General features: G+C 45.7%; 1 protein-coding gene across 13 annotated transcripts in view; it reads left to right on the top strand.

The window, feature by feature from the left end:
* The window catches only part of Cdyl (chromodomain Y-like), a 221109-nt gene that overhangs the window by 183547 nt on the left and 12316 nt on the right, over nt 1-25246 (top strand). For 7 of the 13 annotated variants that reach the window (XM_039095879.2, XM_017600600.2, XM_006253839.5 and 4 more), the window contains 3 exons: nt 11529-11612; nt 21927-22183; nt 23346-23518. In XM_039095879.2, coding sequence (XP_038951807.1) covers nt 11529-11612; nt 21927-22183; nt 23346-23518 — 514 coding nt within the window. The remainder of the gene's footprint in view (nt 1-11528; nt 11613-21926; nt 22184-23345; nt 23519-25246) is intronic. The other 6 variants (XM_063276581.1, XM_039095881.2, XM_063276580.1 and 3 more) reach the window with 1 other exon arrangement.

The raw sequence follows: 25246 nt of genomic DNA, 5'->3' as shown, positions 1-25246 counted from the left end.
CTAATCTTGCTATTTCCATTCATGTTTAAGTATCCTGGAGAAGTGGACCCTCTTCCTCCTCTCCTTCCTCCTCCTTCTATACTGTCTTTTATTGTGCCTTTTCAGTGTTTTTGGACCCATTTATTCGTGATGTTAAGAACAACTCATGGGTTTACACATGCCAATCAAGAATTTAACTATTGACTCATACTCTGAACTCACAGATTCACTTATAGACACAGTATTCAGCTTGTTACATCACCCTGTAGTACTCACGGTTCAGCTGTTGAAGCTTGTGGCCTAGAATGAATAGACTCTTCCATGCAACCTCAGCGTGTGGAGATCGCCTGAATGTATGGGAAATTGTTGTATATCTTAACACTCTGCCTCATTCTTCTATTACTTTCATTTGTGTTAAATGTGTTCTGGTGTTATCGCTTTAATTCTGTTTTATGTACTGTGTAGTTTTAGCCATTTTCATTGACTTCCCTGGAAGTTTTAGTTAAATGCTAACTGATAAAAATATAGCATGAGTTAATACCAATTTAAGTTCAATAATATTTTTAAAAGTAGCTTTATTCCTGTATAACTGTATTCTGTCCTCTCTCCTTCTACAACTATTGTCATACAAATTACATGCCTGGCCCAGATGTATAATTATTGCTTTGTATTAGATGTCTTTTAAATCAGATCTGAGAAGAACTGCAAACCAAAATACACTTGTCCTGCTTTTATAGTTCCCTAACTGGTCCTCCTCTGTCAGTGGTTGCCTCATGTGGACTTGAGTTGCTGCCTAGTGTCCTTATTGCAACCCAGAACGCTCCTTCAGTTTCAGCTGCATTTCCATTCACGGTGAATTTCCTTGTTTGTGCTTTTTTTCTCGGAATAATTAAATGCTGTTGAGAGACACCTGTACTCAGCGTGGAACTCTTGCTTCACAAGTCCTCGTTAGCGCGTTGCCCTCCCTGTGTTTCTGCTTTAGTTCTTTAGTGCTGTACCCATCATGCACTTTGCCCTCTGGTTTCTATTGAGAAGCGAGCTGCTAACCTACGAAGGACCCTTGAACCTGTGACTCACGTTTGCCTTTTTCTCACTACTAACAAAGTTCTGTCTTTGACTTTTACCAGGTTGGCATGTCTCGAGAGACTCTGGGTTTGTTTTGCCTGGAGTTTTAAGCTTTTTGGATACATAGAGTAATATTCTCCCATCTAGTTTTAGAAGTCTGGAGTCATTTTCCTCCATGTTCCGTCTGTGTCCTATTCCCCTCTCTGAGGTCTCTGTGATACGTGTGCTAGTGTGTTTGGTGGGTCTCTCCAGCCCTTTCTGGGTCTCATCGTGTTTCTTCTCTTCTTTTTTTGGTTTTGGTGGTGTTCTGATTGAGTATAGTAAAGGATTTCAAAAGCCATTACTGTTTGCAGTGATACCAGTCGCTCAGACTTTGTATTTCTGCACCGTGGGAGGTGGGCCTAGGAATCGCTTTACATTTCTACGTTGTTGGCCTGCTGTATGTAGTTCATATTCGCTTATCTCTGTAGTTCTGTCTGCTGTTACCGGTTCCCTCCTTCGTCTGTCTTCTCAGCACGCTACCTATTTTTTGTCATATTTCTTATTGTTATCAGTATTTTCTGTGTTTTCCTTTTATTTATTTTATTCAGACTTAATTCCCGGTTACTGTTCTACAGCAGTAAAGAGACGCCATGATCAAGGCAACTCTTATAAAATGTTTATTGGAGCTGGCTTACGGTCAGAGGTTTATTAGTCCGTTGTCAACATGGTGGGGAGAATGGCAGCTTGGACGCAGACATGGCAGAGAAGTGGCCCTGAAACCTCAGTCCACTTCCAGTGACACACCGCCTCCAACAGGGCCACACCTCCTAATCCTTCCCAAGGAGTTCCACTGCCTAGTGACTGAGCATTCAGTTATGTGAGCCTGTGAGGCCATTCTTACTCTTATTCAGACCACCGCACTGGCTTGCTGTGATGATTGTCTGCATTTCTCAGTTCTAGCAGCGTTTAGTTTTGATTCTGGGGTCACATGTCATAGCCCTGGCTGACCTTCTATCGCTGCTTCCATCTCCTATGTCCTGTGATTCCAAGTGTGACGGCCCCTTTAAAACACGCATTTAATGCTGCGGACTTCACCTGTGGCAAGGCTTTGGTTGAGTCCTCCATGCTTTAATCTGTTGATCGTCGTCATTATCATTATTATTGTTAATTATTATTACACTGTATTTGTGTTTCACCTTAAAATGCCATTCCATCTTCTGAACCACTGTTTCTGTGGAGAAAATTGGTAATCGGACTTGGTGTAGTGTGTGTCTTCTGTTTTGGCCTGTTCTAGTCTACACCGTTGTCTAAGAGTAAGGTTTTAAATTCTGCTTCGAGTTCCTGAAGTCCCTTTTTATTCTCTGTTCTTGTTTTGTTTTTGTGTTTGATTTGTTTTCAGGGTTGGCGAGCAGGAGAGTTTGGTCTTGTCATAATCCTGGTATCCGAGTCTTTCCTCAGCTTGTGGAGTTGCCGCTGATGACGAGCCCTGGAAGCCTCCTTAATCCCTGACACATGAGTTTTTGTTTGTTGTTTTGTTTTTACCTCTCTTTCAGTGCTCAGTACATGAATATATGGCGTCCTCTGACACCACCACCCTTACCTTCTCTCACCCCTCCTGCCTCTCTTAAGCGTCCCACCCACCTGCACATCCCCGTTCCGCATCTGTGTCTCTGTTTCCTGACCTACTGAGTCGACGCAGGGTGTCTGTGACCAATAGTTGCAATGGCAAAGTGACACCCACAAAATACAGCACTTCACCACTCTCTGTCTTCCCCCTCTCACATTCTTTCCGCCCTCCTCCATGTTGTTCCCCGAGCCTTGGAGAGGGTGTCACTTTTCTCAGTAGGGCACCAGCGTCTTGACCAACCTTGAGTCTGATTGAGACTGAGGGCAGCGTTCGTCTGTGGGCACATTGGTGCACTGTTGATTTAGCTAAACAACAGCAGCGAATTACCCCACCCCACTGTCAGAATTCCTCAGCTATGGCTTTTTAACCAGGTTTACAGCACCAGGTGTGGATCTTTTCTATGTATACTAAGCTGCAGAGCTGGGAGCACTTAGCCCCCATTAACAGTTATGCAGTGCGCACCAGTGTGCACAGCCCCTCTGTTGGCTTATGGAGTTTATAGTAGTCTCATCTGGGTAAGACCATCTATACTATTTTCTCCCAGATGTATTTGATTTTTGCCCTCAGTATTTGGCCCCTTTTACATTTGTTGTTGCTGGAATTATCCGTCTGCTTGTGTCAGCATCCGGTCTTTTCCTAACGGTCTTTTAGCATCTTTTACAGTTGAAGTCCTTCGTGATAATACCCTCATTTGCGTCATCTCGTAGTTTCCTTAACAGTGAAGTGAAACTTTTTAAAGCTTTGATATGTATTTGACTCATAATTTTTCTTAGATTATAGGGCCTCTTCTCCAAAGCAGACAGGACTAATGTAGTTATTGCTTATTCCTGGAGTGGTCAGAGCTGTCGGTGGTCAGCATGGACTACTCTGGTATTCTGTGGTTGCCTTCAGGGCGTTTGAGCTGCAGCCTCCTAGATGGCCTTTCCCTGCCTATCATCTACCATAAACTGTGCCTTTGTATCTGGATCTTACAGCGCCTCTCTCTCTAGCCTGGGCTTTGCCTGGGGGCAGTCAGTCTACTGTTGGTTTTATTCATTTATTACTTATTGGGGATGAGGGGAGCAAGCTAGAGCAAAGACTGCCCCTTCCCAGTCATAGGACCTCCATGTCTCAGCTTTGGGGTGTGGGGTACACCTCCATATTATTTCCTTGTCATCCCCCACCCCCATCTCTTTTCTTTGACATTAAGGGGCTAGGAAGATTTGCTCTTCTCGCCCCCTCCACCACCACCACCACCAACGGCATGATAAAGAACTAGATGAGGTTAGGGTCCACACCTTTCCTATGGCGGTGGTAGGTGCCCCAGTTAGCATCAGCATTGCTGAGGGAGGATGGCTCTGGTCTGTACTGTTACAGCCCCCTACACTCACCACAGCAGATCTTCTGACTTTTCACCAGGTTGCACTTTGCTCTGACACAAGAGACAGTCCCCCAGCCTCAGTTTCCACACATGGACTTATCCTTATGTGGATTGTAAGCTATCTGCCTGGCACCCTTGGTTCTCTGAGCTCAGGGAAAGCTGTACTTTAGTTTACCTAGCACGGCAGGTCTGCCGTTCATTCTGAATTGTCCATCTTGTTCCTTGCTGGCGTTCCTTTGCATTAAAATGGCATCACCTCTGAGGGCCAGCTCTGGATCCAGGTGGCTTGCCACTACTTTGGCCTGTGTCCCTAAAACTCCCTCACATAGGGTACCTATGCCCAAGGGCATGAGTTTCAGAACTGTGGGAAAAGCCTGGCAGCTGTCCTATGTTACCACCATGTATACAAGAATTGGGCTTGCCACCCAACACCAGAGCAAGCCTGATGACCTGAGTTTGATCTACAAGATTCACATAAAGATAGTAGAGAACCTACCCCACACAACTGTCCTCTACACGTACATGATCATGCGTGCATGTGTGTCTGTGTACACATAGGCAGGCAGGCAGGTGGATCTCACCGCTGTGAGGTCAGGGATGGATCTGCACGTGAGAATGGGTGAGAGAGCATGACCACCAGCTTTAGATCGGGAGGCTCTGGCCCTGGTCCTCATCCTTGTACTGCTGATCTGCGTGTGCTTTCTTACGTCTGAGACCCTCATAGCCCCATGGCTCCTCGGAGCAGAGCGAAGCATGACCGTGCAGCCTTTAATCACAGCAGCTGCTCTTCTGCTCCGACACACACCGCAGGGCACATCCTCTGCTACAGCTTCAGGATAACACCCAGATTAGGCGGCTTGTGGCTTCTTTTGTTGAGTATCTGTGACACAGGTTACCCAGCCGCCCTGCAGACACTGGCTGCTCTACTTTCTCTCTGCACACTTTTACATTTTCTGGAGTTAGATGGCTTAATGTAGCTAAACTCGAATATTACGATGATTAACATGTTTGCTTTGTATTTTCAATGGGCAGAAATGAGCCATAAATCCTAGTGAGCAAATAGAGCTGCAGATGAGTCTCAAGTGGCCGTCCTCGAGATATGAGCTGCCCACCTTCTCCCCTTCTGCGGGGATAATACTTCACACTTGCCCCCAGCCCTGGGAATTAAACCAGGCTAGGCAAGTCCCCCTGAGCTACATCTCCAGGTCTTTGAAATGTTGGGTGGTAGGGTTTTTCCAGGTGAAATTGGGAGGGTCTGCCACCTCTGTTTCCCAGGTACCCGGGATCACAAACATTTGTCATTATCCCCCAGCTTCCATGGCACATTTTTTTTTTTTAATTTGAGGGTTTTCTTTATATAAGAATTCTGTGTTCCTGTGAGCAAATTTCCTTTCAAGTGGTCACGAGGTGGAGGAATACTACAGACTAGCAGCACTGAAACTAAAGACACCCAGAATACCACAAATGCTACTAAAGCCTTCACTGTGGAGCTGGGAGCTGCTTGAAAGGCCAGTGGGTATCTCAGAGGTGACAGAAAGTAGGTGGTCTTCTCTTCTCCAGACCTCCTGACCCCTTCAGCAGCTCTGGCAATTGACTAGTCCAATGAGGATGCTCTCCTCCCCGCACAGCTGGTTTCATACTAAGTCTTAAGAGTATTTCACAATCCAGAGAAGCAGGCAGAGGCTCAGCCGCCAGTGCAGGCCAGCATCCTTCTCTAGCAGGCCGGCCATGGAGGATCGGAGCCAGCAGGGACCCACCCACCAGAGTACTTCCTATTTGAGCTTTGTTTAGGAGGCAAGGGAACTGACCCGGTGGGTTTGGAAAATGCCAAGGTAGCTGCTGCCTTGTGCTTTAGGGTGTCTCTTGAATTGGACACATCCATCTTTATGCTTCTTTTCCCCTCAGACTTGAGTGCATTGATTTTTGTCTTTCAGGAACCTTGAGAAGCTTCTCTTAGATTTTAGACTTACCACCTTGTTTTAAGTCCTGGGCTTCTTTTATTTTAAAAGTTACTATGTATGTCCCTGAAGCAAGGCTGTAGGCTGCATTCAGTTTCTGACTGCAGGCTAGGCTGCTGTGTGTGGTTCCTGCTCTCTGTTGTGCTTTCTCTAGTATTAGGCTTTGCCGTTCTAATGATATCTTTTGCCCTTTGAGATCTACAGCATAGCACTACCGAGCTGAATGGAAATGGAACAGCATTTGAGAACACAGTCAAGATTAATGCAGACACCGTTCTAGTTTAAAGATTTCTGATGTAGAGGCAATGGGTTCAGAGGGAAAAGGTTAATGCTGTCCTGTAGTGTACTCTGTTGGATTTCTAAAGAGGCTGCCAAAATGGTCTCACTCCACGAAAAGCTGACAGGTTTTCCGTCGGCCCGCTGCTGCCGCCATTGAGGGCAGACGGCTGATAAGCTGCAGCGTGACTGGCAGCTGTGACTCTGGGTGGTCATATACTTTCCAAAGGTGTTTGAGGTTTACCTCTGTGAGTTGTCTTTGCAGTAGAGGCGGAAAATGAGTTCTGAATGTGTCGGATACAGTGAGTGCATATTGTAAATTAACAGTCTTTGAGGAAGTTTGAGTGTAACAAGATGGTGCCTCCCTGTAGTAGGTAGGATTTGAAATTAATGGCCTTGTACTACTAAAGAACTAGGGAAAGTGGGTTGCTGTTCCTTACTTATCTTACTAAAATTGTAGATGCAGAAGTTGGTTAATTCTAAAAGTTAAGACGAATGTGGAGGAAATGTCAAGAAATCTCATGGGAAAAGTAGACTGGTGCAGAAGTAAGTCTTTTATAGATATAATCAACAGTAAGACCCCACTGCCACAGAACTATACCTATCGTCCCTCCTGTTACCAGCCCACCACCATGTTCCTGGGGTTGGACTCAAGACCTGATAGTCTGTGTTCTATTGCTGTGAAGAGACAGCATGGCCACAGCAACTCTTACAAAGGAAAACATTTCATTGGGGCCGACTTACAGGTTTCTAGATTTAGTTCATTATCAGTATGGCAAGTAGCACAGTCGGAAGAATGGTGTTACACAGGCAGACATGGTGCTAGAGAAGCAACTGAGTTCTACATCTGCATTTGCAGGCAACAGGAGAAAGGCACACTGGTCCTGGCTTGGGGATTTGAAAACCCCAAAGCTACCTCTAGTGACACACTTCCTCCAAGAAGGCCGCACCATTCCCTGGGACCAAGCGTTCAAATATCTGAGCCTGTGGCCACTCCTGTTGAAATCAACACACACTGAGCTACACCTCCAGCTTCCTGTTACCAGTCTTCTGTTTTCACTTATCTCTGTTTCTCCATTTAATCCCAGTGCTCCACATTGAGGGGAACATGGGTCTTCTGGTGTCTGCCCATTTTACAGTACTTTAAGGTGGCATTGCACCGTGCAGGTTACTAGACCCCCTTCCCTTCTTTCAGTATGGACCTGTTTGCAAAGCCATCAGAGTGAAGTAAATACATTTACAGTCTCGCTGACTATCCTGGGTTTGCTTTGGAAGCCAGCATGGTCCACCTAGATGGGAGGGGTCTGCGTTGCTAACAGTTGCCCATCTAATTGTTTCGTTTTCTAAGACCAAAACCAACCTTCCTCCATGGAATTTGCATGTGTCCATCGAAGACCAGTCAGACTTGAATAGTTTCCTTTGACTTTCTCAAATACGATTCACACGTAAAGTGTTGACTGTAGCTGACAGCTTTGTGCTTGCTTCCTGGCGTGTATGTTGTGAAGGACTCTGTAAACTTGAGTAAGATTTCAGGCTTCCTTTGGCTGCCGAAGGCTCCACTGTTGTTCTAGATTTAGGGACCCAAATCCCCTTAGGGATTAATGCTCTCTGGGGAGCTCAGCAAACTGAGTGAAGACCAAAGCTGGCAGGGGGCCCTTACGCACAGAATAATCCACAGAGCACTGCCCTGTGTGCCACAGGACTTGAGCACATGGGCAAGGGCCCCTGGCTGTGTCCTTGTACTGAGAGTCCTGCATGCTAAAATCATATGGTTCAAAGCCCCACTCAGCAAGCCCTTGAATGTCTTTGAACTCTGGTGCAGAACCGGAGACCCAAGCTTAGTGCGGCAGAATACCGAGGTGTGTGTGCTGCCTCTGTGTGTGTGTCTGGGACAGTGGCTATAAACAGAAAAATAGACTAGGACTCTCAGAGCTATGTGGTTCCCCGTGTATTTTAGTTAGGATAACTCGTGCCCTTGACTTTTTACAGCCTGTCTCCCCTGCTTGCCCATTCCAAGGTACTGAAACGAAGACATTTAACAAGGAAATGGAAGTGAGCATAGTCTATAGTTTCACATTTCCCAAGACCTTGGCTAATCTATTTGTTGAGCACATTCTGGGATAATACAGGAAAGCATTAAGTGTAACTTTAAAAACTTTACTAACGTAGACTTGCATGAGACTGAGCAGTTCCATTGTAGAGCGTGTTCTGAGGATGGAAAAGGCAGTCTGTAGAGAGATTGCTAATGAAGCCAAAGGTGCAGGAACACCAGCGGTCCATGCATAAATGCACAACATGATCACCACGCCGTGAAACAGACAGTCCTTTCTGTGCTGTAGCAGGCCTGTACCTGGAGGACATTGAGCTGGGTAAGCAAGCCAGCCACACAGGACAGATGTATGGTTCTCCTTACGGGAGTCCCCAGAATACCCCAACCACAAACACAAAGGAGACAGAAGAAAAAGTTAGTGTTTATCAGGGGTGGTGCCTGCCACTGTGAATGTTCGATGGCACTGACATAGTTAGAAACAACCATCAAACCATAATACAGCCCAGTTTGCAAATCTCTATTGGGGAATCTTGAGATATCTGGACTGTGTTTATGCCAAGGACAGAATCTATAGATTTTTTTTTTTTTAAAAGAATGAGCACCAATGCATGATACTTGGTGTCCCTGCAAACACTGGTATATACCACAGGGACATTTTTCACAGTGCAACAGAAGCTTCATGCTGTAAGTAGGAAGGATGAAAGTAGGAACCGTGAACAGAAATCTCATATTATCATGTTCATTGGCTTTAATATATAGAGCTGTGGTGTAATCAAGGCCTTTGTGTGTGTGTGTGTGTGCGCGCGTTTGCACTTGTGTGAGGCACCTGCTAGTATAGGTGTTGACGTGTGTGAAGGGCAAAGTCGACCTCAGGTGTCTTACTCAACACTTTCTACTCTACATCTGAGATATTATTGAGGTGCAGATTGAGGCATGGTTTTTACCTAAACCCAGAGCTTAGCCAGCTAGTCCGGCCCCTGCTTGCCTGAGAATGCTGTCTCTACCTTCCAAGTGCTGTGATTACAGATGGGCACTGGGGATTCAAACTCGGGTTCTCAAGCTTGCGTGACAGTCCCTTTGCCCACTCAGCCATCTCCCTAACGCCTGCTTAGGATTTTGTGTGTTTGTTTTTAATAATCACCTAGCATGAGCTGTTCCCTGAGTAGCAGTGGTCTTTGGTATTGTGTGCAGACCCTATTTGCAGATAATAGTCATTTATTGCTAAATAACAGGTGAACTGGGAGGTGAGTTTTAAGCACAGGGAGTGAACTTAAGTGTGGAAGGGACCTCCGAGTGTGGATGAGATTGGCCATCCCTCCCCAGGTCACTGGACACAGGCCCAACAGTGGTTTTCTCACCATTTGTAAAAAGCAGTCCTTTTGGCTCTTCCCCCGAGTCAACGCCAAAGGTAATAAAGAGGAAGAAAGGGAAGAAGCCGTGGTATGGAGCCCTTACATTTTAATGAGCTACAAGACCTGTGCTGGGAGCCCCATCAGCCCCCGGGGGTTTCTAACTAGCTCAGAGCACATTTCCTGCTCCCGGGATGATCTGGAGCCTTCCTCCCTCCCTGGGCTCAGTTGTCAGTTGTTGCTGGCAGGTGGGTGGTTGTTGATCATTTAATCCCTCCGCTGCCTCCAGTGTTCCGTCTGTAATTATTTAATGAGGTGTTTAACCCTCTGAAGGCTGGTTTCCATCTGCCCTTTGTCATCCTGGCGTTTGTAGTACGCCTTTTCTTTGTGTCCCCTAAATCGGGCATATCTAGACACCTCCACTTCCTTACTGATCGGTACATCCCCGTGCCACATTCTGTCTGTAAACAGCTGCCTTCAGCAGACACCCATCGAGTACCTGTGTGTGCAGAGCACTTGGGAGCCGCTGGAATCCCAACCCCATCAAGTTTCAACCCAGAGGTGTTTGGAGATGTTCCTAACCTCGAAGACTCCCGTTCATTAGTTCCTCATTTCCCCCAACATTTAGCTTTTGCTGTTTTGCTTTCTGTGTGTGTGTGTGTGTGTGTGTGTGTGTGTGTGTGTGTGTGTGTGTGTGTGTGTGTCACTGTGGGAGGCTGCTGGGTGTGAGGTGAACTTGGACGAGCTCAGGTGGGAAAGTAAGCACAGTGGACCTTAGGTTTCCCTCTTGAAGGAGGTAGAGTGAGTTGCCTGGTTTCCCCAGCAAGCAGTGACAGGGCAGTTGCTCAGTCTTAGGAGCCAGCCTTTGTCCTCCTGTCCAGCCACCTGCGATCACTTTACTTCAAGAAAGCATACTTTCTCTTGGATTTGGTGACAAATAAGATAGAAGGAGTTATAGCTATGACTGAATGAGTAGCCTATTATGAGATAAATCAGTCAAAATATGAACCTTTCACTAGCCTGAACATGATGAAACCGTGCCATAAAGAACCAGTACACTGTCTCCACATGGTGGGGAGTGGGTGGTCACAGAACCAGTCACCTGTCACCTGGGGGATGGATGATGAGGCAGGTGTTCTTGGTGTCGACGAGCAGCTCCTTGCTGGATTCTGAGATCCCGGACAGCTGTTACTTAAGTTTACATGTTGGCGGCCTAGGATTCTTCCTGTGCTGTGAAGGAAATGGCTGCTGTAACCTCCCTGCTTTAGGCCTTGAGTATGCCCCGTCACTGAGAGGTACCAAGTACATCTGCTCCTGAGTTGTGCTTGTCCACATCACCGTCAAAGGGTGTCTGCTCACTCACGGGTGGCTGGCAGTGTCCACCATGGGCGCTTTCCAAGAGCTCCCTGGGCGTCTGATGAGTCACGGTGAAAGGCCTGTTCCGCACAGCAGCGCACTGCACTCACGTGTCACACACGTCATCATTGTAGCCCTGATTTTAATTAGGCTGGTCTTATTTAGGTTTAGGAAGGTATAATTAAGTATTTGCAGTTGATTTAAAGTTACATAGTCTCATTAATTGGTAGTTCTTTTTTGTCTCAAAATAGTAGTTTTCGATTTAACTCTCCTTACTGCTTTGCGTACTTAATTTCTTTAGATTAGCTCTCTGAAAAGTTAGCTATTACGGCAAACCACTTTAATTGAAGACACCACAGCTCTTTGGTCCCAAAGCCTGTGTGCTCTTGGGTTTTTAATGTCTGCATTCACGACTTTCCATCCATCTGCTTTTCTCCGTTTCTGACATTCGTGAGTTACTTTGCAGTTTTAATGAATTATCTGTGCTTTGTGAGTAAAATGGTGCCTATATGTTTACCACTTGTAGGTTCCCTTTGTTCTTCAAAGGAGTCATGTGAAGTATCGTGTCCTTTCTCACTGCTGAGGCTGTTCTACAGTTGTGTGTCACAAGGTATCATGGCCCCCTCCCTGGCCTTAGGACAACCCCAGTTCTCAGTGGAAAACTGAGTCCATGTGTGTGCTCAGGCCTGGAAGATGAGTTACTATCACAAGTGCGTCAGAGGTGCGATGTAGACTGGAGTTCCAGAAAGCCCGCACTACTCAACTAAGCTTAGCTTTGCTAATGTTTAGATATTGGTTCTTAATTCATGGAGAAAATTGTTGAATGAGGCATTTGAGGAGGTGGCTAGAGAGGTGGCCCCGTAGTTAAGAGTGCATATTGTTCTTGCAGAAGACCCAGGTTCAACTCAAAAAGAAGGCAACTCACAGACAACCTCCAGGGCACAGCACTCTGAATCTCTCAGGCAGAAGCACGTAAATAAACACACTATCACAGAAACAGATAGTAAGAGCTTAAGAAAGAAGGATTTGAGTTTCAGTGCCCAAGGGGACTTGACAGTGTCATTTTGTTGCTGTTTGAGTCAAGCAGATGAGACTAAAGCAGGCAGGGCAAAGGAAGGAGCTGGGATGAGTAGGGCAGGCCAGGCTGGCGCTATGTCCATCCCTTCCCACAGCCAAAGACCCGAGACTCTCCACCATTGGTAGAGTCAGGTCCGAGCCTGCTGTTCTGCCCAGCCAACACCTGTCTTCCAGGGTGTTAGTGAGCCAGTGAGGAGAGAGGCAGGGAGGCTGGCTTAGTCATGACCAAGACAACTCTTACAAGTCCAGGCATTTAGTTGGAGTCTCACAGTTTCAGAGGGAGTTTTAGTCCACCAGAGTCGTGCTGAGGAGCATGGTGGCGGGTAGGCATGGTAGCAGGCAGAGAGAACCACTGGGCCTGGCGTGGGCTTTTGAAACCTCAGTAACAAGTCTCCTCCAGGGCCGCACATAGTCTAACAAGGCTCAAGGCTACACCTCCTAATCCTTCCAGCCCTTCACAAACAGATCGCCAGCTAAGGACTAAACATTTAAATATATGAGCCCATAGGAGCCATCCTCATTCAAACCACCACAGAGGCAGTGGCCGTGTCGGTGTTTAGGAACCAGGCACAGAGGTTGGATTGGTAAGCTTGACTATGAGGTCTGTGGATCTGTCAAGTGTGTCTGAGAGTCTGGTGAAACCAGGTGGAGGATCCTACCTAATGGCCCAGATGACTTAGATGGGGCTAAGACAGAATTGAAGCTTCTCGTGAGATAGACTTAACACACAGGTGCTACCACTGAAGCCGAATTCTCAGATACCCCAGCATGACCCATTGTGAGGGCCATGCCACTATACAGATATGCTGTGATCTCTAGTCCCTAACAGTCTTTACTGAAATAAATGCTATCTGGTGGCCTTTGTATCCCAGAGCTTTAAAGGTACTGATGTGTGGTGTAGAGGGATGGCCTCCAGGGAGAGAACACAGCATCTCTCACCTGTTACCTCAATAGCTCCAGGACCATAGTCAGACTGCTTATGTTAGCCACACTGCAGCGACAGCTAAAAGAACTCGCAGTGTGAAAACTAGCCTTTACTGGCCAGAACAGGAAGGATATTTCAGTCTGGAGTATCTGGCCTGACAGCTGCATAGTGTTGCTCACCTCAGTCTGGTCCTCCTCTCTGGGCTGCCCCTGGCTGGTTGGTCTGTGTCCAGAGCCCCGAGTGCCTGATAATTAGTTGGAGTGCTTGGCTGGGGCGGCGGGGTCACCCACTCTTACAGCCGAGCCCTGGGAATAGGCAGTGACAGGACATAGCTTTGCTGAGCACAGTTTGGGTGGCCTGCTTCTTAATCATGAGGTTTCTCATAGTGATGATCCTCAGTAAGTTTGGGCTTTGTGCACTCCCAAGGATCTAGGTTCATCTGGGTACTGTTCATTCATGATCCTTCTCCAGTCATGCCAACAGTGCTGTCTTGGCCTTGCTTATGACTGAGGAACATTTATGACTGGGAAACTCAAATCCTGCATTTGGAACATGTAATTGAAGGGATAGAGGGAAAAGGGCCTTTTGTATTTTGTATTATTATGAAATAGAACTAGTGTCTCAAAGCTGCCTTTACTTACTGTCATGTTCATAGGAAAATGCCTGCCTCGATACATTTAATTTTCAGATTGCATAAGCTGTGTAAGATTGTAGGCTTCAGTAGGATTGAGTTAGGTGTGAATAACAATTTCAAATGATAAACACTATAAACGTGGGTTATTCTGTAGACACCATAGGCCTTGCTCTCTAATTTCAGAGAAAACAGTGACCATGTATGTCTAAGATAGTTAAAATCAGTGTTAAGCTCTGGTTGAGACCCATATTGCCTTGACGACATATTAAACTCATATACAGTTAAGAGGAAAACCAGTAAGGTTTACTGGGTGGAAATTAGCATCGTACAGTTTGGGCATTCCTGGTTAGTCAGGATTATATAGTATTAAATATGCAAAGTTGCAGAGTTATAAAAAGAAGCATCCTGTGCCCATCAGTATCATTAGGAGTCACTGTTAGCTTTTGCGTAATTGGATTCTTAATAAAATAACATTGTCCACATGCCCCTTTTGATTTCTTAGTTAATTTTCTGTTGCTATGCTAAGCACCAGACAAAAAAGCAACTTGGTGAGGGAATTGTTTTTCATCTCACAGCTCTAAAGTAACACTGTCACTGAGAGAAGTCGGGGCAGGAACCTGGAGGCAGGAGCCATGGAGTTCTGCTCACTGGCTGCTCCCCATGGCCTGCTCAGCGTGCTTTCTTACATAACTGAGGACCACTCACAATGAGCTATGCCATCCCATATAAATGATTAATCAAGACAGTACCCTCGAGACTCCCCTAGAGGCCAATCTGTTGGAGGCAGTTTCTCAGCTAAGATCCCCTCTTCCCGAGTAAGCCTAGGTTTGTGCAAGTTGACATAAACCAGCCACCACATCGCCTTTCGAGTTTGGTGAGATTTTAGAAATACAGCCATATGACGTCATGTATGCATGCACAATAATTTTCCCATTTTAAAAGTAGAGATATTGAAATACGTTGTGTATGTTAAATACAAGACCTTACGCCATTTCTGTTCCATTTTCACAGAGTAGACCTCTAAAGGTAGAGTTGTTGGGGCAGAAGTTGATAGGCCATCCTACAGTGCTGCTCAGAAATGTGCAGTTGGTGGATGTGTGCCTTCATTGGCCCTGACTATTGCTACGTTTAAACCTTTGCTACTGGAAAGGTAGAAGTGGTGGTTCACTTTTCTTCCCACGTGATCACTGTCATACTTGGTGTTTTTATCCCTTGGTTTTGAGTTTGCCCACACCTCCTGTGTCTGTGGGACTGTGTCTGTGGGACTATGCAACTGTGTGACCGTGTGTGGTCCATTTCCATCTTCTCACCTAACTCGTCACATTCATGCTTTGTGTCAGCCCAGTAGTGGCATGCAGTCCTGAGTGTAATGTACCTGAGTCTTCTGTCCATCAATGCTGTTTTCCACAAGAGGCCTCGCGGCATTATTTCTCATTAAAAACAGCTGCTTTTAGGAAAACAAACTTCTTTTTCATTCACATTTATTGCATGGTTCAGGGCAATCTACTGGTTTATGTGTTTCCTGATCTGAACCGGTTCCATCCACTTGTACCAGAACTCATGTGTAGTTTTATGTGATTAATAAGGCACATTTAATTTCTCTGAAAAATTATAGTGTGCCTTCCTGTTAGGTCTTTTCTAGAAGTATTGATTGGAAGTCTATTAGAACTTAAATTGGAAGATGTTTTAAAAGTATTTTGTGTTCTTAAGAATCATGGTATTTTCTTTTCTTTTTTCTTTTGTAGTGTTTCTTTGACAAAATTTTGATGGCATCTATTCATCCTGGTTTTTTTATTTACAAGACCGCGTCTCACTGCCTAGAACTCACAGACATATCTACCTCTCTGACCCCCTGAATACTGGGATTAAAGCCTTGCTCAGTGTATTTCATGGAGATTAAGATCATTCTAAAGCTCAGTTTCTATTATAGATATATTTTAATGTGTGTGTTCTATTAACTAGAATGTGAAATGTGTATTTGTTTGTCTTGCCCTTACACAACTCTTAATGAAACAGGATTGTAGTCCCACAAGTGAGTGTCCCTCCTCTACGTCCATGTGTTGAGGGCAGGGCTGGTGGAACCTTTAGGACTCAGGCCTGGTGGAAGGTCAAGGCCGTTGGGATCATGCTTTCAAGATACATGGGAATCTCATCTCTATCTTTCTCTTCTTGCTTCCTGACTATAACGTGAACACTGCCTGCCCCATGTGTTCTCACCTTGGTGTGCTGCCCTGCCACAGCTCCCCAGACATGGGACCAATTGATCATGGACTTAAACCTCCATAACCATGCGATAAAATCAGCCCAGGCCTCGTGCATGCTAGGCTGGCGCTGTCCTGCTGGCCCAGCATGTATGTATTTTTGCTCTGTGTTGCTGTAGCTGCAAAACACTGATTTAAATGGATGTGCTTCTAAGGTAGCTGCTTCGGGGGTTGTCCTTTCTTGGTTACGTTTTGTCTTATTTCTGCTGAGAGATTCATATTGGGAACTAGTATTTTTCCAAACAGTATACCTTTTGAAGAGATTGTTTCCAGTATATTCTAAATGATCTTTATTCATTTTTGGTATTGACATGAAAGTAAGGGAGGGGTGGATTTTTTCTTGTGATGAGTCCAAGCAGTTACTATTTTCTGCTTTTTAGTTAAGGGTGCTATTCTATTTTCTCTCCCTAGATGTCTGAAAGTAAATAGAGTGTTCAATCTGCGTTGTCTCATACTCCCAGGTTTTCAGATTCATGACTTGCCTGTGCCTTGTGTGTGCACAAGCATCTGACTGTCCTGGGTCTATAGACTTCTGACTTCCCTGAAATATGGAAGGAGTAGAGTTGTTCTTCCTATAGTACTATAGTGTCTTGTACTTCCAACCATCCTGAGCCTCAGAGGCATGTCTTGTTTTTTGTTGTTGTTGTTGTTGTTGTTGTTTTGTTTTTTTAAACAGATTTTCCAATCTTAAAATTCACTCTTTTGAAAATATACCTATTTCCTCTTTTAGATCTACCTCTCTAAGAAATAGGCATAATACAAACATATTTTCGACAACTACATTGTTCTAGTTTGGTTCCTGTCCTACACTGTCCCAGTTTAGTTTCTGTCTTGGAGAAGAAAGGGTTTGTTTGGCTTAAGGCTCACATCATCAAGAAGAAGAGAGGGTTTGCCTCACAGTTTCAGGGACTTAGGTCATCACAATAGAAAGGCATGGTGGAAACAGCTCAGTTCAGGGTGGCAGGTGGAACCTACGTCCTTCTTGGCAATTCAAAAAGCTGAGAGAACTGTCCAGAACCCAAGGCGGGTATAATAAGAAGGTCTGCCCAAGTGCCCTCTCCAAGTCTGATAACATGGCCTCTCCTAGAGACTGCACAGTCTCCCCGTATTCAAAAACATTTCTGATGGGGAACATTTTGTTTTGTTTTGTTTTTATTCAGACCACCACAAAAGAAAACCAGGTGTTCGAAAAGAAATACGTATGTCTCCTTAACAAATTTTGAATTTTATTGAATCATGGCATGGCAGTGATGATCAGGGGTGCCAGCCCTTAATTCTCAGAGGCAACTTTGGCCCCTCTGTTTCCCTCAGTGCCTGTGAGTCCCTGGATGATCTGTTTATGGTGTGAAGGCTAGTTCTTCCTGGGCCCAGTCATCAGTAATTGATTACAGTTGTGTGATTTTAAAGTAGAGTTTGCAGGATAGAGGACACTGTTACACAGCACTTTTGCCTCTGGGTTAGCTTTGAGGATAACTATTTAGTAGGTGAAGGCCCTTTGAGTGTTGTGCGCGTTAGGGCTACAGGAGTGAATGATGCAGCACTGACCCCACCTTCACAGGCCTTTGTGGACTATACCAGTAGTAAATATATATGAAAGTGTACAGAAAAAAAAAAAACTTTGAGGGACCCTGTAAAGGAAGTGGAGATGGCGGTGGTAAGGGACCGCCAGCACAAGGTTCATGAAAGTCTTGGAGGTGATGTCCAGACAAGCAGAACAGTTTAGCCATTTGAAGGTCTAGGACAACCTTTTTGTGCCCTGTGTAAAGGCCGTCTTTGTATTATTCTGTTGACTTCTGTATGGCAGGAAGTTGAGTGCAGGCTGGACTTTGGTATTGTTATTCTTATGAAGTGGCACCTATCTGGGTGTTTTGTAAACATTCTCCATCACCTTATGATTGGTTGATAAAGAGCTGATCAACCAATTAGCTGCACGGACTAGAATAGGATGAGACCTATGATTCAAGTGAGAGGGTCCGAGGGAGAGGGGAGAGAGGAAAGAGCAGAGGGTCCAGGAGGAAGGAGTTGTGATGAACAGGTCGCCACGGAATTCGCCAGGAGGACACACATGGAACAGAGTAAGCCACAGAGAGACTCAAACTACAAGTAACAAGGGACCTGTGGCTGGGAAGTAAATAGCTCGGAGGGTTATAATAGCTCAGGTCATCAGCTTGTTAATAACAATACCAGGTCTCTACATCCATTATTCAGGAGCTAACGTGGACTGGAAAAGAGAGTGTAGAAACACCCTATTGTTATATAGTAATAAAAGGAGCATAGAACACCCCCCCCCAAAGAATTGCAATTACATCTAGGACAAAGTATCCTAGGCAGAGGAATAGTGTGTTTAGCGGTAGACCAGTGGAACACAACCCGGATGAGTGTAAGAGCGCATGGCCTGACTGTCCCAGTGAGTGCAGAGAAGAGGCACCAATGCTATAGGCAGTCAGAATAGGCAGGGACTTACAGTGGGATGTGGGATGTCAAAACTTGGTCTTATCTGAGCACTTCCTATCTAAATAGTGCATAGCTATGTGCCTCATGCTATCCACAGATGGATAACAGGGTCCCCAGAATCTGGAATCAGCAGGGCCCTCACGCATAGTGAGCCAGTGGGTGGGTTGGTTGGTGGGTGGGTGAGTTGGTTGGTGGGTGGGTGAGTTGGTTGGTTGGTTGGTTGGTTGGTTGGTTGGTTGGTTATATAGTGTCTCTCAGTAGCCCTGGCTGTCCTGAACTCTCAGAAATCTTCCTTCCTCTGCCTCCTAAGTACTGAGATTAAAGGCATGTGCCACCATGCCCAGTAAGTTGATTGTTACGGCCTTCGGTGACCTTACATTCTTAGCTTTAAGGGCTGTACTTTAAATGAGTAGTATATACCAAGTGGAAAAGTGGGTGGGCTTCATTATAGCATTGCTATGTGTGCATTAATGTACTTGATCATTTAACAACAAAAACCAAAACCCTGCCTTATTCCCAACCTTGCAACAGACTATTGCTCTTCCCTGGGAAGGCACTGCCTGCTCTGTCAGTATCATCTCTGGACATCGGTTCCCATATACTGATCGCCAATCCTGGATGCCACACCCCTCCCCTGAGCAGGTTCCCATGAGTATCTTCACGTTCTGGGAAGCCAGTGTCCCAACTCTCACCAGGATCCCCTGTGAATGCCCCCTACCCTGCTAACTTGAGCTCAGTAGTTCAGAATCCCCCCATCTATTTCTCTAGACTCAGGGAATTACCTGTCCCTGTTAACTCTATATTAAACTGAGTCAGGTTGTGGAGAGCCAAGGAAGAGGCATAGCGAGGTGGGAAGCTCTGGTGGGCGCGCCAATAGAGAATGGTGCTGGAAAGCACAAATGGAGAGTGCTTCAGGCACAAGCCATTTACAGATTTTGAGCATTGCTTGGGGAGAATCTGGCAGAAAAGAAAATGAAGCTAAAAAGCTTTTAGCAACACCCTGCCTGACAGGTGACATCAGCTGTTCTTTTAGGGAATGAAAAACTTCAGGTTATAAATCCTCTAGAAACACGTAGTCTGGATTTGCCTGCCTGGGACTGATACAGGCTACTGTTGGTAGAATTAACCCAGTGAACAATTCTTTTACTACTGTGAATTGGGAGAGTAAAATTTTGGGGTTTTTTGTTTGTTTGTTTGGTTGGTTGGTTGGTTTTGTTTTTGTTTTTCTTACATTTCAAATGTTATCCTCTTTCCTGGTTTCACATCCATAAACCCCCACTCTATCCCCCTTCCCTTTCTATGTGGGTCTTCCCCCACCCAACCAACCGCCCCTTCCTGCCTCCCTGCCCTAACATTCCCCTACCCTGGGAGTGTCCAGCCTTGGCAGGAACAAGGACTTCTCTCATTGGTGCCCAACAAGGCCATCCTCTGCTACATATGCAGCTGAAGCCATGGGTCTTGTCAATGTGTACTCTTTGGATGGTGGTTCCCTGGGAATTCTGGTTGGTTGGTATTGTTGTTCTTATGGGGTTGCAGACCCCTTCAGCTCCTTCAATCCTTTCTCTAACTCCTCCATTGGGGACCCCATTCTCAGTTCAATCGTTGGCTTTGAGCATTCGCCTCTGTATTTGTCAAGCTCTGATAGAAGCTCTCAGGAGACAACTATATCAGGGTCCTGTCAGCATTGTACTTCTTGGCATCAGCGATATTGTCTGGGTTTGGTGGCTGTATGTATGTGGGCTGGATCCCTAGGTGGGGCAGTCTCTGCTCCAAACTTTGTCTCCATGTTTCCTCCTATGAACATTTTTGTCCCCCCTTTTAAGAAGGACTGAAACATCTACATTTTGGTCGTCCTTCTTGAGCTTCATGTGGTCTGTGGATTGTATCTTAGGTAATCCAAGCTTTTGGGCTAATACATTCTAAAATGGCTCACAGTGGTTTCTATGAATAAATTCTGTCCTGAGAGAAAGTGAATGCTGAGGTACACAAGCAAAAGCAACAGTGTGTGGAAGGCCCTGCGGATGTAGTATTCCCGTGCCTGTTCTTTAATGGGGAAAGGAGAAACCCTCGTGTTTCTTTCCATATAATGAATCTGGAAGAACACCTTAGAAACCCTGACCTGGAGTTTAGCAGTGGGGTGGGGTAGGAGACTTTTTAGCATATTTTTGCTATAGCTTTAGATTATGGGATCAGAGTGACACAGGGTCTCACCCCATAACCTCAGATATATGATGTGCCTGTCTCTGCCTCCTGGGTGCCAGGGTGGCCAGGGAGTGCCACTACATTTGACTTATCTTTAGACTTTTAAACTTTGTTATGTGTATGGGTGTTTTGCCAACACAGATATCTGTATCCCATGTGCATACAGTGAATGCCCAAAGAGTCTAGACGAGTATAGGATCCTTTGAAGTTGTAGTCACAATGGTTGTTAGCAACTTTATGGGTGCTAAGAACTGGACCCACTTTTTCTACAAGAGCAACCCGTTTGCTTAACCACTAGGCCATCTCTTCGGCCTTCATTTTTAGATTCTTGAATCATGCATTTATAAACTGTTTAGGTCTGTCAAAAGTACGAATGGTTTTTCTTGCAAATATTGAAGTAGGTGGTATTGTTTCCTCCTGTTATAACAGCTAGGGTACCTTACTATAATAAAAATTGTTGAGGGTCAGTCAGTAGCTTAATAATAGAGCATATATCAGGTGTACATGAAGCTGTGGGTTTGATCTCTAGCACTAAAAAGAAAAGTTGAAGAACCATGTGCCAAGATTGGTTGAAACAATATCCATGTTGATACTGAGGAGCAGTGGTGCATGATGGGACATTGCTAGGAAGAGGAGGGCCATCTTCAGGTCCTCCCCAGCCTCTGCTAATTTAAAGAACAACTTGAAAGCTGAGCGTCACGGCACAAGTCTTTAATTCTAGCACCTGGGAAGCAGAGGCAGGAGATCTCTGTGGGTTCAGAGACACATGGTGAGAACTTGTCTCAGAAAAACACAAAACAAAAAAGAATGACTTGGTGAAATGGAATGGGGACCAGTAGAAAGACATAGTGGGCATCTTCTGGGACATCATGAGGAAGAAGTCCTTGCTGTCTATGATGTCCACAAGGAACGGGGGCCACTTCTCCATAGACCTACCAAAACACGTGGCTTCATCTCTGTCTTTCTCTTGGTCCCTCTTAGATTTAGAGTAGGAAACATTGATAGGCGAAATAGGAGATGGCCTTAGCTCTTCAAGTCTTTGTCAGTCAGTTCCATTTCCTTTCAAATTCTCAGAGCGTGTGTTTTCTTTGAGACCCAGGCTCCGAGTCCCATTCTCTACCAGGCTCAGGTTTTGGTGCTTTCTTTCCAACATTTTTGGCTGTGTACATGTCCAACATTTTTCTTTTTGAACGTCAGATAAGCAAAGCAGTGATTTCTTTAAAAGTGAACTTGAGCAAGCCTCTAATTGGTGATATTCTCTAACAGCTAAGTCCTGGGTTTGCAATGGTCATCTGTCTAATTCAGTAGTGACACTGGGGACTGATTGATGGTAGGACGTCACAGACCACTGTGATTTCAAACTCTTGGCAGGTACATCTCCATTCATGGATGCGCTAACAGCCAACGGAACAGTCACCATACAAACATCTGTAACAGGAGTGACAGCCGGGAAAAGGAAATTTATTGACGACAGAAGAGACCAACCTTTTGACAAGCGGTTGCGTTTCAGTGTGAGGCAGACAGAGAGTGCCTACAGATACAGAGATATTGTCGTCAGGAAGCAAGATGGCTTCACCCACATCTTGTTATCCACAAAATCATCAGAGAATAACTCACTAAACCCAGAGGTGAGAGACACGCTCTAGGCTGTGGCTTCATGCTTCTCCATGCCCTGGTGTCCTGGCCTGCTTTGCTGAATGGCACTCTGATCTTTCCAAGGCTTCTGGGGAGATGACAGCCGCTTCTCCTCACGCTTGTGGCCAATGTGACAGGTCACAGGAGGAGGATGCTGAGGAGACACTCTACTCTCCTGTTGTGGGGAACTATGGTTTTGAAGTGAGGACAGTAGCTGCATTCTTCCTGTCTTTGTCCCCCACCTCCCGAGTCATCTGTAGGGCATAGGGCAGCAACCTGGGGCCTCTCTGGAGTCACATAGAAATGTGTGTGCATGGACTCTGGTTTAGGTAAAGTTTCATCAGAACCTCATGGGTTCTTTATCTAGACCAAGTGCCCTGGGTCTCAGCCCCTTTAAAGACTCTGACCAGCATCCCACTGACCAGGTGCCATCAACACTGTAGCAGCTCATGTCCTTGTCAGTAAGTACTTAAGTAAGGGAGCTTCCAGCGACCCTGGGCAATGAATTCACAGAGTTTGGAAACCGATTCTGAGAAGGCTCTAGAGTCCAGCGCCTTTGAATTCGCATTGCACCTCCCCCGAGTTTGCAGTTCATGGGGTTGCTCCTTTGCCATTGTGCACATCCTAGGCAGATGGGGATCTGGCCAGTCCTTGGTCCACTTTAAGACTGCAGGGCACCTTCGCTGCTTCTTGAAGGTCATTTCAAGTGGTGTGCCCTCCAGTGCTGGTGCACCCCTACTGGGCTCGCTCTCACAGCAAATGATTTAGACTTCTGTCCCCATAGTGTTACGTTGCTAAGAAAAACAGCCAAAAACTCTAGAACCCTAGAACTGAACTCATTTCTTGAAACTGGCTGAATGTGCCACCTGCTGTCCAAATTAGAAATTCCAGGAGCAGCCGTGTGCCTTGCCTTGTCTGCTGAGAGCCGCAGTAGGTGTAGACCAGCCAGACGCTTTAGATTCACATGCCTTTGCTAACCCCGAACCATAGGCCCTGGTTGTAGAACATAAAAAGCAGGCAGAGGATTTACAGCCATGGTGGGTGGGGTGAACCACATGTGCATTTCTCTCAGACCTAAACTGTCCCTTTAAAAGCGCTTCGTGGGGTTCTGTGCGCAGAGTGCTCTTGACCACTTGCCCCTGTGGTGACTTGCAGGTGATGAAGGAAGTGCAGAGCGCCCTGAGCACAGCCGCGGCCGACGACAGCAAGCTGGTGCTGCTCAGCGCTGTGGGCAGCGTCTTCTGTTGTGGTCTGGACTTTATTTATTTTATACGACGCCTCACAGATGACCGAAAGAGAGAAAGCACTAAAATGGCAGAAGCTATCAGGTATGTACAGGTGGGGGCTCTGAACTGAGCACTGGGGAGCGGCAGGTTACCAGTCTCTGAAAGACCCTGGTGGTAGCAGGATTAGTTAATAAACACTGTCACAGAAATCAGGCTGGCCTACGCGTGGGCATTGGGGGACCATTGTGATGGTTCAGCCTGTGTGTCTGTGCTGTGTATTGTCTCCAGACAGTAACACACGGATTGCTGCCCTCTTGAGTTGTCCAGGCTTTGTGACAGTCCCGTGAGGTCACACGGTAGGTGTGGCACCTGATTGGGAGGTGTGTGTGAATAAAGCATCTTCTTGTTTGTTCAACCCAAACTCCTTCCAACCAGGCAGAGAAGTAAACGATGCAGTTAGAAGCCCCATTTCCTTAACTTTCCTAGAAAACAGACTATTTGCATGTGTTCTCAGCCTTCCCTAAATATATATATTTTTAATTTTTTAAATGATGATAAAAACTGTATTTTTGAGACATGGACCTTCTAAAGTGGCTGAGTCATTTGAGTTGTCTCTTGCATTGTGGTGAGAACATTGAAAAACCTTTCCTTTTCTTTTGAGACAAGGTCTTGCTGCATAGACAGTCAGGCCTTGAACTTGGGATCCTCCTGTCTCAGCCTTCCAAGTTCTGGGGTTATATCCATCCAGGCCACTACATGCCCAGCTTGAAGTCCACTTTCTTAACAGTTTTCAAGTCTACAGCGTGTTTTTAGTTTTAATCAACATGCCATTCTCAATTTAAGAATTTTAAAATACATACATACAAGTAACGAGACTTAGTTTTGGTTCTGTTACTTGGCAGCTCCCTGTAATCTTACAAGCTGGAGGCACCCCCATTTCCTCTGGTTTCTCCTGGTTCAGAAGCCTTCCCTAGCACCTCCACATCCCACTGTGAGCAGAGCTCCTCTCCTTTACTAATCACTGTTGCTGTCGGTAATGGTGTCTTCATTCTTCAGGGTGGGTTTTAGTTACAGTGAATAAAGCCAGTCGCTAGCCAGGAACGTCCATGTTTCCCTGCCCACCCCTCTAGAAGGACGGTACCCTCACATGACCCCCTTACTCCCTTTCCTGACTTGTAGCAGACTGGGGCTAAGACCGAGAGTCAGCCATTGCTCCCCTGTAAGCCATCTGGAGACGCAGCAAGACAGGGGGGGCATGCGTTTGTGTTTCTGGGTTGGTGGGTCTGGGGAGGGACAGAGCATCTCTTTGACAGATCACCCAAACTGTTCTCACAGATACTGTTCTCACGGATACTGCCTACAGGCCCTGTGGCACCAGACCTTCCAATCATGAGGCATTGCCTTGGCCTTACACAACACATTTAATCATTTTAAAAATTAATAGACACTGATTTAGGAGGCTGCCCACCATCTGTTCCGAGTGTGTCCAACCCATGGACTACACACAGCCAAGGAAAGCTGTGAATGCTAAACACAAAAGTAGAAGCTCACTTAAAACTTAATGTTTTTTTAATAACTTAATTGCGTAGTTAGGCGTGAAACGTGCCCATGGCAGTATCCTGTCGCAATGTGAGAAGATTGCCTGTGACTGCTGACCATCTTTCTGAGTGTAATCATAACTTAATTGCTTTTTTTTTCTCAGAATTTTGAGAACATATAATTTTAATGTGATTCTAAATTAATTCTGGTCTCCTAAATAACTTGAGGCTTATGATATAGTAGTAGTCTTCCTTTTTTTGGATTTTTTTTTTTTTAATTTTTTTTTTGCTC

This window comes from Rattus norvegicus, chromosome 17 (genome assembly GCF_036323735.1).
Source record: "Rattus norvegicus strain BN/NHsdMcwi chromosome 17, GRCr8, whole genome shotgun sequence".
NCBI lineage: Eukaryota > Metazoa > Chordata > Mammalia > Rodentia > Muridae > Rattus > Rattus norvegicus.
The sequence above is the reverse complement of the archived record's forward strand: the minus strand, read 5'-3'. Positions and strand labels throughout refer to the sequence as shown.